The 16456-nt window shown below is 36.9% G+C and overlaps 1 protein-coding gene across 1 annotated transcript; it reads right to left on the bottom strand.

Moving 5' to 3' along the window:
• Positions 1 to 14842: 14842 nt before the first annotated feature.
• Positions 14843 to 15778, bottom strand: LOC130042535 (olfactory receptor 4P4-like). The gene has a single exon (XM_056134720.1). The coding sequence runs from the start codon at positions 15776 to 15778 to the stop codon at positions 14843 to 14845; it is 936 nt and encodes a 311-aa protein (XP_055990695.1).
• Positions 15779 to 16456: the final 678 nt, after the last annotated feature.

Raw genomic sequence — 16456 nt, 5'->3', positions numbered from 1 at the left:
TCAGGTATTGAAGAGTTTTCTAAAATCCCATGCAAGTTTCTAAAGCAGATATCTTAATTAGTGCTCACATACAGCACTAAAGGAAGGAATCTGATTTTACATGCATATTTGGAACATGAACTTGAATAGAATAATGTCACCCATGGTCAGTTATAGCTCTTAGATTTCCTTTAGGCTGCTCTAAAAATTCCAAAATTCTTTAATTTTGATGTCTTCTTATCAGTCTATGATTAAAAAGAGTATGAATAATATCAGTGCACTAGCAGAGTAAGATATTCCTTTAATGCATTTTAGCAGTAGCACTGTAGCACTGTCCTCCTATTGTTCATCAATTTGCTCAAGCAGGCACCAGTAATGTCTCACAACAAATTGTGAGACTTTTTACGTCATGGGTAGCTTGCTAATCTCAGATATCACATGAACAAAATCAATGAAAAACGTTTTAATTTCCTTCTAAGGCTTAACCTTTTTTGATTTTTTTAAAAAATAAGCACTAAACTTATTTTTAAATGTATTTTTCTTTGGGCTGAAGCGATAGCACAGCGGGTAGGGCATTTACCTTGCATGCCGCCAAACCGTGTTTGATTCCTCTGCCCCTCTCAGAGAGCCCGGCAAGCTACCAAGAGTATTTCACCCGCACAGCAAAGCCTGGAAAGCTACCTATGACATATTTCATATGCCAAAAACAGTAAGAGTCTCATAATTTGTTGTGAGACATTACTGGTGCCCGCTCAAGCAAATTAATGAACAAAGGGAGAACAGTGCAGTGCAATAGTATTTTTCTTTAACTAAATACTAATTAATTTCTTAATTTAAATAAGCATTAACATTCTTCTTTCTCTTTATTCCTTTTTTCTGCATGACTCCAACTTGATTGTAGCTTTTAATTTTATTCACGAATATATTTTAGGTATCTGAATTATTAAATTGCCTAATAGCACACTGCCTATCTTTGTTCATTATGTTACTTCCTGTGCAATAGATATTCTAATTTAAATTCTTTTAAGCATGCATGAAACATTATTTCAAAAAGTATATTCTACTCATCTATAATGTCTGAGATGCTTCTTCTTCATTGTAGTTACAAAAGAACATGCTTTATTTAAAAAATGTTTTTGTTTTATTTTTGGCCTACACTTAGTAATGCTCAGGGGTCATTCCTGGTTCTGTGCTCATGAATCACTCCTGCTGGTGCTTGGAGAACTACATAAAATTCTGGGGGTTAAACAAGGTGGGCCATATTCAAGGCAAGGGTCCTTCCCATTGTATTATATCTTTAACCTGAGTGAGCTTTGTACATAGTATCACAATTTCATTTTCCTTTAAGAAACTTCATTTTCAGAGCAGTGTTAAATTACAATGAAATTGTATGGAATCTAAAAGACTTCCAATACTAGATGAAAATTATCCTATAGACTATTCCATTTGTTTGAATCAAATTCATCTATATTAATATATCTACCAAAATTATACTGTATATTCAAAGATCCACACTTGATGCTATTCAACACATGGACATTGATATCTATAAAGACAATATCCAAAATTTTTCTAAATATAGAAATGATGCACTGTATTGTATCTGTTTTGTGCCACTTACAACACTCACCTCACTGCCATTCCTGCCATTCACTATTGCTGCTGTCTCATATTAAAAACTTATAGTTTTTATCTGTAATTGGAATCATGCTTTATGTAACTAATATCACTTTTACATCACTATGTGGTTTTATTAGGGATGAGGAAATATTACAGCAAGTAGGACATTTGCCTTGCATGTGTCTGACCTTGGTTTGATCCCCCGAATGCTATAGGTTCTCTCCAACCTACCAGGAATGATCCCTGAGCTCATAGTCAGGAATAAATCCTGAGCACATCTGTGCGTGGCCCCCCAAAAAACACAAAGATGCAATTTTTAATTTTGCTGTATTGGTTATTTTACTTCTCAGTGAAAACTATGAAACTGTTTGAATGTACAATTTATTATTCACTGACTAAAGATTGGCTAATTGTTTACAATATTGATAGTTATTTATAAAGCATCAATTATAAACAAACATCAATGGGGTGACAAAATTTATTTTGCTTTTATATTACTTTGCAATTTAGGACCCATTTTATCTATTGCTGCTTTTACTCTTTCTCAATAGATGTTTTATTATTAAAGTAGGATGATTTTTGGTTATGGATTCAGTAGTTACTAAATAACTTAGAAGTTTTAGAGAGTTGGGGATACGTCAAGATTAACATTTTTATCTTTCAGTTACTTAGATTTGATTAGATGTACTATAAAATTCTTCTTAGTATATGCCAGTACCCTTTTTAAGTATTCTGAATTACATATTTTCAATTTGTCTTCAATTACTTTTTAAGTAATAATAAAACAGATAACTTTTACTATTTTAACAAGATGTTGGTATGGTGGATTTACAGTAGGCATTTTCAAACAGATTTGAAATGAAATATTTATTTTTTAAGAACTATTTTGTGAAAGACAATAAAAATTGTCTATTTTTTAGGTAATTAATTGAAGTCAATATTTTAATTTTAGAAATCAATTTCTATATAACTTATGACTATGTATGTTTATATGCTTATGTTCTCTGACACTGTTTACATTTCAAAAAAAATTATCCTTAAAATTGATATCCCTTATATGCAGATCATTAATCAATGTCAATGTAGAGTTAGATTGCTAGAGAGATAGCACAGCAGGTAAAGCATTTGCCTTGCATGTGGCTGACCCGTTGATTCCTCCATCCATCTTGGAGAGCACGGCAAGCTACCGAGAGTATCCTGCCCACATGGCAGAGCCTGGCAAGCTCCCCGTGGCGTATTCGATATGCCAAAAACAGTAATAACAAGTCTCGTAATGGAGATGTTACTGGTGCCCACTCAAGCAAATCCATGAACAATGCGAGGACAGTGCTACAGTGCTACAGATTTAGATTGCATTATATTAGCAAATCCTTTTACTTTAATGAGGATTTTCCCTAGATGAACAAATATAACAAACATGTGAGAAAATTAACCACTTTTTATATGTAATAGTGTTTCTTAATTATTATCATAAAAATTTCTAGAATTCTCTTCTTTTTATCATCACTGAGTAAGATGTGACTCCGTGGTTTTTCAAAGACCCTGAAAGTAGAGTATGGAGCACTTAATGTAGCTTACAGAGCTAATTATCACAGTGATAGAACTATTTTCAAGAAGCATTACAATATTGGAGATACTGGTAACCTGGGAACACATCATTTGAAGATAGTTTGGCTGATACATTGTATCCTTCTTTCCTGGATTTTCAGTTTACTTACCTTTTAATTTCCTTTTCTCTTTTATATCACTCATTCTGCATCAAAGATTTTGACAACTCCTTAATTGGAATGAACTTTTCTCAGAACTGAGAAATTTTTTTATATGTTTTAATTATGTACTATTTAATACTTTAAATATAGATTAAAACCCTTTTACATAACCTTTTGGGGAAGGCTGTGATGGACCATGGAGGGTTGAGGAAACTGGGGGGTTACGTTTTGCCGTGCAGCCTCATTGGGTCTGTGTTTCAGCCGTGTCCGGTGGGCCAGGGAGAAACTGGTTTTAAGAAATAATTGTACAAGGCAACTTCTGAATTGTTGAAATAGTTTTAATTAATTAATTAATTTGTTGTTTATAGACTCCACATCAGGCTGTGGGGTTGGAGAGAGCTCTTCCCACCCCAAGGGAACCAGTCAGCTGACCGCCATGCTCCAGGCTGCTTTTCGGATGCCCAGGTCAAGTCTCATGCATAAATGAAGTCCCAGATAATGCAGAAATTTGTGAGCTTGGACTCTGGACTCAAAGGGACCTGGAATAGAGATCCTCTGCCTGCTTCCCCCAATCTCCAGTGACTCAGGGATCACACTATAAGCCATACCCTGGCGGCACCAGGTAATCTTCACATCAGCCACCCTCCAGAAATCATGGATGCTCTTCCCAGATGGGAGTATAAAAAGAAGGCCCCCAGAACCATGCCACCAGACTTTGCACCAGGCTTTGGATGAGAGAGAGCCCTCCTCACTCTAAGGTACCCAACCCCAGCAACCAACCTCCACTGCCCATCCACTGTGCTCTAAGCAGCTTTCCGGACCGTACGACACATTTTAAGGCACTTCGAACCCATTTTTGCCTCTCAGAGAGCCCAGCACCCACACAGGCAGAGCCTGGCAAGCTTCCCGTAGCATATTCGATATATCCAATTAAGTAGTGACAATAGGTCTCATTCTCTGACCCTGAAAGAGCCTCCAACATTTGGAAAAGACAAGTAAGAAGAGACTGCTAAAATCTCAGGTCTAGATGGAATAGAGATATTACTGTCGCCTGCTCGAGTAAATCAAAGACCAATGGGATGATCAGTGATACAGTGATTTTTTGTTTATAGTTAAACCCAGTGGTATTTGGTATTTACTTGGAACTGCAATCAAGAATTACTTGCGGTGGTGCTCAGGAAACCACAGGGGATGCTGAGGATCAAACCCAGGTTAGCTGTGGTAAGGGAAATGCCTTACCTGCTGTACTATTGCTCTGGCCACAATTTAATAAACTTTAAAAAAAAACAGTGTTGTATCTATGAATTAGCACTAAAAGTCAGTAAACTAATTCTTTTCTTTTTTTTTGTAGGAGTACTGCTATTTATTCAGCCACTGATTAGCTGATTGAATTGGGCATGAACTCTACCTTAATTTTTTAAAATATTTTTTTATATATTTATTTATTGAATCACTGTGGGGAACGTCACTAAGCTTTCAGGTTTAAGTCTCGGTCATACAACGATCAAACACCTTTCCCTTCACCAGTACTCATTTTTCACCACCAAGAACCCCAGTATACCCCACCTCCCACCCCTCCAAATGCCTGTGAGGCAGATGATTTCCACTTAACTCTTCTCTACATTGATTACATTCATTACTTCGACAAAATATGCCCCATTATTGTTTAGAATTTTCCCCCCAAACAATCAGAATTGCTGAAAAGGCATTGCAAAATATTTTGTTTTCTATAGCTGGTTATGAGAATCATATAATGTCACGAGGCCACGATTTTGGATTTCTGCAAAGAGCCAGATGATTACGAGATTGGTTTCTGTGTGTCTGGTGTTACGGCTGTGCCGGAGAGCCGCTGGTGGGGGGTAACTCGTGACCTCGGTAGGGCGTGAAGGACGTGCCGGTACCACCCCCATTCCCACTAGACTGCAGTTGCCCCATCACCGCTGGCTCATACCTGGCTTTCCTATAAGCTCTGAGGCGGTGGCCACCTTGCTGCCAGGGGGGGAAAGGCCGAAGGGAGCAATACCCTTTCCCTCCTGGGGAGGCATGGCGCCGTAGTTTAATGCATGGTCCATTCACTTTTCTGCTACAAGCTTCTGGGCTCTGCATTAAGTCCTTTTGCCTCTGAAGCCATGGCCATGCCAGAGAGCCACTTGTGGGGGAAAACTTGTGACCTCGGTAGGATGAGCCGGTACTGCACCCCTTCCCATGAGAGCGCAGTTGCCCCATCACCGCCGGCTCATACTTGCCTTTCCAATAAGCTCTGAGCCAATGGCCATCTTGTATGCAGTCCAGATGCATTTCTGCCCAAAGCTGCTGGGTTTCAAGATTTATTTCTGAGTCTCCAGTATCATGGCTATTAATCAGCTTGATCAGGAGCCAGAGAGACCGTTTGTAGGTGGTGACTCGGGGTCTCCTTTTGATGGGGAGAAAGAGTTGGCTCCACACCCATTTGGTGAGGCCCCGTGTGTCTCGTCACTGCAGGCCCAAACCTGACTGTCCAGTGTCCTCTGGAGGATGGTGGTCACCAGGCCGCCAGGGGGAACAGGCCAAGGCACGAAACCTATTCCCACCTGGAGTGGCCCAGCGCCACTAACTTACTGCAGAAACAGGACGCATTTCTGCCAAAAGCCTTTGGGTTCCGAGATTCATTTCTGAGGTTCTGGGATCATGGCCATTAAGCAGTTCAATAAGGAACCAGAGAGGCCATGCCTCCAATTATATAGCTGAGTCAGAGGTGGTTTGTGGGTGTGTCTCCCACATACCTAACTTTGGGCTGTTTACTTTCTTGGTAAACTTTGCCCCAAGTTTTTGTGGTCTGGCCAAAGGCACAGCAGCAATTTTGGGGTGTCTGAAAGTCTGACGTTGCCGTCAGACTGCTGATGCACTTACCTCACAGGTACAGATTGACCTGCTGGCAGCACCATACCCCCACGTAAACTAATTCTTATGAGAAAGACTTGATTAAAGAATATAATTTTTCTTTGAAAAGATATTTCAAGTGCCTCATCATTTTATTCTATTTTATTATTTCCCAATATAATGATCCTGTTTCATAGAACATAGTTAGAAATATGTCAGCATGTAGCACTGTAGCACCGTCCTCCTGTTGTTCAATTTGCTCAAGTGGGCCCAGTAACATTGTGAGACTTGTTACTGTGTTTGGGATATCGAATACGTCATGGATAGATTGCCAGGCTATGCCGTTTGGGCAAGATACTCTCGGTAGCTTGCTGGCCTCTTTGAGAGGGACGGAGGGATCAACCCTGGGCTGACCGGGTCAGTCACGTGCAAGGCAAATGCCTTACCCACTGTGCTATCGCTCAAGCATGATATGTCTGAAATGAATAACTTAGAGACAAGAATAAATTTAGTGGCAAAACCCTTCTGCATAGACTGCTAAATAAGCATAGACTGTTAAACTTTAAAAAAAACGTATTATATTTCAAGTACCATTTTCCTTACCAATAGCTTCACTATTTTACTAGAGGCTCCCATATGGTATCTAGTGTTCCATCAGAGACGAACTTCCCTTATTTATGTAGAAAAAAAACACTAGGAAAAATTAAAAAGAACAAGTGTGTGTCTCCTACATACCTAACTTTTGGCTATTTACTTTCTTGGTAAACTTTGCCCCAAGTTTTTGTGGTCTGGTCAAAGGCACAGCAGCAATTTTGGGGTATTGGGAAGTCTGAAGGTGCCATCAGGCTGCTGATGCACTCACCTCACAGGTACAGGTTCATCTGCTGGCGGTACAATACCCCCTCATTCAGGGTGTTGACGAAGAAGTCTGACCATCTTGTAGGTGGGCGGCCAAGCGATCTTTTGATGTCCCATGGAATCCAGTCAGTAACGGCTCTAGTCCTGTGGTCATCTCCAAATCGCATTACATGTCCAGTCCATCTGATTTTTGACACCTTGACAAACAAGACAGTGTCCCTGATTCTCGATGGTCGATGGAGGTTGGAACTCCGGATTCCTTCTCTCTCTTGAGTGAAGCATGATGGTCCAAGCATAGTTCTTTCGATTTCTCTTTGGGAGACCCAAATAGCATTCTCATCTTGTTTTCATACGGCCCAGGTCTCTGAGGCATATGTTAGTGCTGGAAGTATGATGGAGTTGAAGAGTAATAATAATAATAATATTTATGATAACAATAATTAATAATAATAGGGCTGCAGCAATAGCACAGTGGGTAGGCCGTTTGCCTTGCATGCATTCAACATGGCCAACCCGAGTTCGATTCCTGCGCCCCTCTTAGAGAGCCCGACAAGCTACTGAGAGTATCTTGTCCGCATGGCAAAGCCTAGCAAGCTACCTGTGATGTATTTGATATGCCAAACACAGTAATAAGTCTCACATGTTATTGGTCCCACTCGAGCAAATCAATAAGTAATGGGAGGACAGTGACAGTGAATAATAATAATTATTATAAATAACAATAAACAACAGTTCTTATACTTCTTTAAAAGCTTTACCCTTTCATAGGCTGGAGTGATAGAATAGTGTAGGGTAGAGCATGGCTGACCTGAATATACTCCCTTGCACCCTATATAGTCCCCTGAGTCCCTCAGGAATGATCTCTGAGCTCAGAGCAGGAACCCCATGGGGTGTGCTCCCAAATAAAAAACCTTAACCATGATAAGTTAAGTTAAACTAGTAGTGATCATTTATCTAGTGCAGACACATCGCAATTTGATATAACCCCATATGTTTATTTTTGCCTCTGTTGCTTGGTTAATGGCACTGTCATTAAATATTCCTCTCAAAATAGTATCATGCAGAGTTCTGATTTTCCTCCATATAATTTAGGGATTCAGTAGAAACAACAAGATCTTTAATTCATTCTTAATTTATTTCTATGCATAGTGTGAGTTAGGAAGTGGAGTTATTTTTTCTATATGTGGCTAACCAGTATTCTTGTGACTATTCAATATGTGTGGCTGTTCTATATGTGGCTAAGCAGTATTATTTAACCATTTGTTAAAGGGATTTTCCATTTATCCATTATATATATATATATATATATATATATATATATATATCAACAAAGATTAACTTTCCAAATACCGGAAGCTCTGTCTTTGTATTCGTAGTTCTTTTACACTCATCTGAGTCTATTATGGTACCATGCTTTTTTAGTTTCTACAGCTTTATAGTATAATTTAATGGTAAGGGGAAAACACTTATATCTATTCCCCAGGGTTGCTTTGGTTATTTGGGAATATTTATTATTCTATATTTTCTAATCATACATCTGAAAAAAATGATCAATATCTAAGTTATATAAAGCACTTACAAAACTCAATGATGAAAACCACCAACACGTTTTATTTATAAAAACTGGGAAGAAGAATTAAATAGTTATTTCATCAACGAAGACATAGACATGGCCAATAGGTATATGCAAAGGTAGTCTTTATTACTGATCATCAATAAAATGTAAATTAAAACAAATATGAAATATTACCTCTGATCAACGAGACTGGAATATATCAAAAGGTATATTAATGATCATTCAGACGAGGGCATGATGTAATAGGAAATCTCATTCCATTGGTGAAAATGTTGTCTAGTTTAGTTTCGTTGGAAAATAGCATGAAAATATCCCCAAGATTTAATATTTTTTATAATACAACTACTTAATATCTATCTTGAAGTCCTCCCCCCAAAACTTGTTTTATTCTCTTTGGGTAACACCCAGTGATGCACCAGGGTTACTCCTGGCTCTGCACCCAGGAATTGGTCCTGGTGGTGCTCAAAAATCATATGGAACACTGGGAATCAAACCCGGGTGGGCCCCATGCAAGGCAAATGCCCTATCTGCTGTGCTATTGCTCGAGCTCTACCCCCCCAAAAAAATTTTAAAAAGATATCTGCACTCCTAAGTTTATTAAAACACAATAGAAGTAATTTTTTTTAAGAATGAAAATAATTATTCTTTTTTATTTATTTATTTTTTTACAGTTGTAGATTTACAATTTTTTTTGTGCTTGGGTTTCAATTATACAATGATCAGATACCCATCCCTCCACCAGTGCCCGTTTTTCACCACCATGGATAATATCCCTCCCACCCCCATTCCCCCATTCCCCCCTGCCTCTGTGGCAGGGCAATCCCCTGTGTTCTCTCTCTCCGTTTGGGTGTTGTGGTCTGCAAAAGAGGCATTGAGTGGCAAACATGTTCAGTCCATAGTCTACTTTCGACATGCATCTCCCCTCCTGGGAGGATCCTCCAAACATCCTTTATTTGGTGCTCCCTTCTCTATCTGAACTGCCCTTTCCTCTAGGATACCCGGCTGGCCTCTAAGTTATGGAATAATCCTCCTGGTGCTGATCTCAGCTATTCTTGGGTATTAATCTCATATTTTGTTACTTTATATCCCCCAGATGAATGCAATCTTTCTATGTCTATCCCTCTCTTTCTGACTCATTTCGCTTAGCATGATACTTTCCATATTGTACCACTTGTATGTAAATTTCATGACTTCATCTTTTCTAACAGCTACATAGTACTCCATTGTGTAGATGTACCAAAGTTTCTTTAACCAGTCATCTGTTCTTGGGCATTCAGGTTTCTTCCAGTTTCTGGCTATTGTAAAGAGTGCTGCAATGAACAAACAAGTGCAGATGTCACTTCGACTATACATTTTTGCTTCTCTGGGGTATATTCCCAGGAGTGGTATTGCTGGGTCAAATGGGAGCTCAATTTCTAATTTTTTGAGAATCGTCCATACTGTTGTCCAGAAGGGCTGAACCAGTGGACATTCCCACCAACAGTGAAGGAGTGTCCCTTTCTCGCCACATCCACGCCAGCATTGGTTGCTTTTGTTCTTTTGAATGTGGGCCAGTCTCTGAGGTGTGAGATGGTATCTCATTGTGGTTTTGATCTGCATCACTCTGATGATTAATGATGTAGAGCATTTTCTCATGTGCTTTTTTGCCATTCGGATTTCTTCTTTGAGAAAGTTTCTGTTCATTTCATTGCCCCATTTTTGGATGGGGTTGGATGTTTTCTTCTTGTGGAGTTTAACCAGTATTTTGTATATCCTGGATATCAACCCCTTGTCAGATGTGTATTCGGCGAATATCCTTTCCCATTCTGTAGACTGTCTTTGTATTTTGGTCACTGTTTCTTTGGAGGTGCAGAAGCTTCTTAGTTTAAGGTAGTCCCTTTTATCTATCTCTGTTTTCACTTGCTTGGCCAGTGGCGTGGCATCTTTGAAGATACCATTAGCTTCAATATCATGGAGGGTTTTGCCAACTTTATCTTCAATGTACCTTATGGATTCCAGTCTGATGTTGAGGTCTTTAATCCATTTTGATCTTACTTTTGTACATGGTGTTAGGCAGAGTTCTGAGCCTATTTTTTTGCATGTAGCCGTCCAGTGATGCCAACACAATTTATTAAAGAGGCTTTCCTTACTCCACTTCACATTACTTGCACCTTTATCAAAGATTAGATGATCATATGATTGAGGGGAGATGTCAGTGTATTCAACCCTGTTCCATTGGTCTGCAGTTCTGCCTTTGTTCCAGTACCATGCTGTTTTAATTATTACTGATTTGTAGTACAGTTTGAAGTTCGGGAGGTTGATTCCTCCCATTTTCTTTTTCCCAAGAATTGCTTTAGCTATTCGTGGGGGCTTATTGTTCCATATAAAGTTCAGGAGTGTTTGCTCCATTTCTTTGAAGAATGTCATGGGTATCCTTATAGGGATTGCATTGAATTTATACAATGCTTTCGGTAGTGTTGCCATTTTGACAATGTTAAGTCTCCCGACCCATGAGCAGGGGATATCTTTCCATTTCCTCATGTCCTCTTTTATTTCCTGAAGTAGCGTTTTGTAGTTTACTTTGTACAGGTCCTTTACAATAGAAGTAATTTAAGTGCTCACAATGAGTAGATAAAAGATGTGGTTTACATAACATAAATATATGTGTATATAATGAATACAACTCAGCTATTACAAAACCTGAAATTATAGAATTCAGCATTAGAGAAAATAGATTATACATATCATCAGATTGCACATGTCATTAGAATGAGATAATATATATGGAATTTTCATTCTATGTAAGGACAAAATATGGGAATAACAAATGGCCAATAGTAAAAGACTCTGAAAGCTGCTCTACAAGAACTGAGTTTACCAAGGGAAATGGCTAATGTTGTTGGGTGGAGGAAGCTCTATGCTTCTGTTTATGTGGTGCTGGAGCACTGTCTGCCTGAATATTTGTTATTAGCAATATTATAAACCACAAGGGCTGGAGTGATAGCACAGCAGGTAGGGTGTTTGCCTTGCATGCAGCCAACGTGGCCAACCCGAGTTTGATTCCTCTGCCCCTCTGGAGTGTCCGGCAAGCTACTGAGAATATCTCGCCTGCACAGCAGAGCCTGGCAAGCTACTCGTGATTACTCGATATGCCAAATAACAGTAACAAGTCTCACAATTTTACTGGACCCACTCAAGCAAATCGATAAACAATGGGAGGACAGTGTCAGTAAATTCCAAATAAAAATTAGAAGAAATAAAAGTTTACCTTTACTTTGTTTAGTTTTTCAGATAATAAGATGTGTGTCTTAGGGTACAATCTTGGCACTCACTCATCTATAATCCTCCCACTTTAAAATGAGGCCTCCATGTTCTCTTTCTCTATAAAAATCTCTTCAGTGATGGAGGATCATGGACACAATGGTGGTGGTGGTGTGAAGTCACTTTGTATATCAATGCTATAAACTTTAAAAAATTGCAGCATTTACATCAATTATAATAAAATTAAAGTAAATCAGTTTTCTAAAAATAATCTGTTCTGAACATGCAGGCGAGATGGCAACTTTGAGGAAATTAGTTTGACATTTTCCAACATGTGTCAAGTTGCCAGTCCATCTTCTTCTTGGTAGCAGAATGACATCTTTGCATTTGCAGTGACTCCAAAAATTCAATCAATATGTTATCTGTAGTCTTTTAATATTTAGAAGGAACAATATGACAGCTCTAGCATTTTTAATAAGGTCAATTTTTATCAACTCAGTTATATTTCATGTTATGATCATGGCCTGAGTAGAAAATTTTATTATTTTATTTTATTGCTTTTTGGTTCACACCCAGCAATGCACAAGAGTTACTCATGACTTTGCACTCAGGTGTCTCCTGACGGTGTTCAGGGGACCATATGGGATGCTAGAAATTGTCCTCGTACAAGGCAAACTCCCTACCTGCTGTACTATAGCTCCAGCCTCAGAGCAGAAAATGTTAAGGGTAAACAGAATGACGTGTTTCAGGAAACCCCATGTTCTTTCCGCACTACCACATGCCACCTTGATATTAATATATTAAGTGGGCCCCAAGCATCCAATCTTTGTTTCAAAACTACAAATTCACTGAAATTTGTTGTCACATTATTTTTAATGTCACTGAAAGAATTCTTAACCAAAAAATAATATCAGTCACAGAATATTTAGCAGCAGACAGGATCTAAAGAATATTGAAGAGCGGTAGGAAGTAGGATCTTTGAGCATTGTTTCCTGTGTCCTTTTTTGTAAAATTTATATTACCAACAAGGTCCACTTTTGAAAGGATCTAGTTTTATTGTCAAATAATTGTACACTTGACTTGAGATTACAATTGTCTACAATTATACGAGAACTAGACATGAAAGTCTATCTTGATACTGTCTATCAAAAAAAAAACTGATGTGTTTTGACATTTAAAGCATCATTGCTCTCTAAAGAGAATCATTCTTCTGTGCCCCATATATCCATATCATTCTATATATCCTAACTTTATCATTAATTATAGATGTTTATCCCAATAATCAAGACATTTATCTTTCAGATACTGATAGATCAAGTATACAAGTGATCAAGGACGTGGTAGATTTCAACAACACAATGAACAAGTTTGATTTTTGATGTAACAAATTTGTAGAGAACTTTACATCCCAATTCAGGGAAAGTATATTCTTTCAAATATATAAAAAACCTTTACAAAGACTATTGTAGACACACAAGGCATCTCAACAAATTCCAACTGTTAGTACCATAATAGTACAATCACAAGCAATAAAATGAGAAATTAACAAGAAGTCTCTTTTCTTCCGTTGCTGTGTATCTGAGGTTTTTTTCACACGAAAATAATAGAGTTAGTAGAAATAAAAAGAAATAGAAAATGATGTGGAAAAATACTATATTTCAAAACCAGTGGGATAGAGGCAATGTGGTTTATAGAGAAGAATTTAAAAAATGACAAAGAGGCAATTAAAAAATTACAAAGAGGCAATAATTATTTGTAATTTTTTGTCTAACACTCAAATATCAGTAGCTTTGCATATCATGGCTCTTTAATTAAAAAATGTTTATTTAATTTCATTTATTATACATGTTTTTCATTCTCTCTTCATGTAATGGACATTTACTATACCTTTTGATAAAAAAAAAAACCTGAGTAGATTAAACACTTGAGTTAACTACATTTACTTTACAAAATTCTTTCACTTTCCATGAATTTTTTTTTTGCAAAATGCTTTCACTTCCTTGCCATGTTATACTTTTGTCATGTGCTTCTTTTAGTACTGAATAGAACGTAATATCTGAATGTAACATAATTTATGTTCTCTTAAATATACTAGTAAACACATTGCTTATTTGACAATTATAAATAAAGATACTACAAAAATATTGGGAAGTCAAATATTTTTTGTTCTTTGATTCATTATCTTGTTTATTTTAAATTTTTTTGTCTTAATTTTTCTTGTTGGAGTAATAAATTGGTTTTTATATGAGTAAAATAACTAGCAATCTATCAGTTTCAGATAAGAAAGAATGGATAAAAGATAACATTTTTAAACATAATTCTTTACAATTCATGGACGATATTAGAAGTTTCTTCTTAGTTCACTCCCAGTACATGTTTTGGGTGCATTTTGAATAAAAAGTTCTCACTTCATGATCAATTGTATATTATTATCAAAAGCACTAATAATAATCACTCTCATCATTTTAAAGGGAGATTAATGTGGGAGAACCTCAGAAATTACTACAAAATAAATTTAAATTATATAATTTTTGCTTTACAACTGTTACAGTGTTATGACACTGATGACTATATACATGAAAATTTTACCTGATATTTTATTGAACTATTTTATTTTTATATATCAGATTCTTCAAAATGAAGAAACATGTTTTTCTATGTGTTCTATTAGTCTAAATTTTAAAATAAAATTCTCCTTGATATTTAGAAGTGTCATGAATCAGTGATGAATATAGCATTGTATCTACTAATTTAAAAAGACTTATTGGTATAGTATTAAGATTTCAAACAGAAAAGCTTAACTATATAAATATTCCTAATGTTAATTTAGTTCCAAACATATTTGGTATGCAAGAAGTAGCATTTTTAATCTGTTGCCACAAACCTGTTTTCCTATATGTCTCCTTTTAATACATTGACTGTACATAAAATCTCTATCTCCGGGCTATTATATTTACATCCATTCCTTTCTCTCAAAGAATTGATATTGAGTAAACGCAATCTAATTGTGTATTCCTTTCAAAAGAAATGTCTGACACCAAACTTTTCTCATTGTGTTTTTCATCTCTTGGTTTCTCAGAGAGTAGATTAAGGGATTGAACAACGGAGCAATGATGGTATAAAAGAGTGAGAATATTTTGTCCTCTGGGAAAGTAGTCGGAGGTCTAAGGTAGATAAAGATTGCAGGTACAAACCATAAGGTGACCACTGTGATATGCGTTCCACAAGTAGAGAGGGCTTTTTGTCTTCCCTCAGCTGACTGATTTCTTAAAGTGAATAATATAACCCCATAGGAAATCAAAAGGGCAACAAAAGTGCCTGAGATGACCAGACCAGAAAATGCAATGACTAGGACACCATGAATAAAAGTATCAGTACAGGCAATGTCAATTAAAGGGAAGACATCACAAAAAAAGTGATCAATTTCATTTACATCACAGAAGGGCAAACTGAAGACTATAGAGAAAAGTGGAAAGGCATGGGCAGCCCCACCAATCCAGGTCGCAAGGACTAGGAGGTGGTATCTTGTCCTGTTCATGATGAGCATGTAGTGGAGGGGTTTGCAGATGGCTACATAGCGATCGTAAGCCATGGCAGTAAGAATGAAGATCTCAATACCCCCAAAGAAGTGCAAGACAAAGACCTGGAACATGCAGTTACCATAGGAAATCGTCTTTTTCTCCACTAGCAGGTCAGCGATTAATTTAGGCGTAACAGTGGAAGTATAGAAGATGTCTATTGAGGATAAATGGACAAGGAAATAGTACATTGGTTGGTTAAGTAGAGGGCTAAATTGGACGGAGATGATGATCAGAATGTTTCCTCCCAGCAAGGCAGCGTAACAGAATAGGAAGAACACAAAGCAAAATATTTGCAGTTTTTGGCCATAAGAAAGTCCAAGAAGAACAAATTCTGAGATGTTTCTATGGTTTTCCATTTGATTTTGCTGCATATTATGCATAAATAAGTGATGTAGCTGAAGATACAAAAATAAAAACGTAAATTAATATTATGACACAATAAAATAAAAATCACTTTTAGGATACATCGACTTGAACGAAATAGTATTAGTTAAGCTAAATTTAATTAATCTTTTGGTAACATAGCATTTCATAATTGATATACCTCTATCATGTAATTGTAATGACAATAATAAATATTTTGTCTATTTAACTGAATATAAATCATAAGAATTTTAAATACTTGCATATTATTTGTTTAATAATATTTTTCAAGTAAGAAATATAGGGCAGGGGTTAAGATGCTTAGGTTTTTTTTTTATAATCCAAAATACTCCATTTACTTTAGTCCAACACTAAATGAGTAACTACGAAAACAATTTTGACATCTTAGATAAAAAGATCAGTTGTGTTAAAATTAAAAACAAATCCGTGTTGCAATACAGTTTTCTCCGTTGTTTAGCTTAACTTAGAAACAGAAAATGTTAACTCAGTAATTTCAAACTGTTGATACTGGTTTGTATTTTGGGGGCCAGCACTGAAACTGATATAAACAAAGAGTATTTACACTGGGTTTTTAATTGATTCTGTCTTGTGTGTAAAGCAGGATGCTTAGGTTTAAGATGCTTGCCTTGCATACAGCTGACCTAGCTTAG

Source organism: Sorex fumeus, unplaced genomic scaffold (genome assembly GCF_029834395.1).
Source record: "Sorex fumeus unplaced genomic scaffold, SorFum_2.1 ptg000007l, whole genome shotgun sequence".
Taxonomy (NCBI): domain Eukaryota; kingdom Metazoa; phylum Chordata; class Mammalia; order Eulipotyphla; family Soricidae; genus Sorex; species Sorex fumeus.
This window is presented reverse-complemented; position numbering and strand designations above follow the sequence as displayed.

Bases quoted from the DNA above. Each gene is read 5' to 3' on its own strand.
- LOC130042535 (XM_056134720.1), bottom strand. From the start codon at position 15,778: ATGGAAAACCATAGAAACATCTCAGAATTTGTTCTTCTTGGACTTTCT.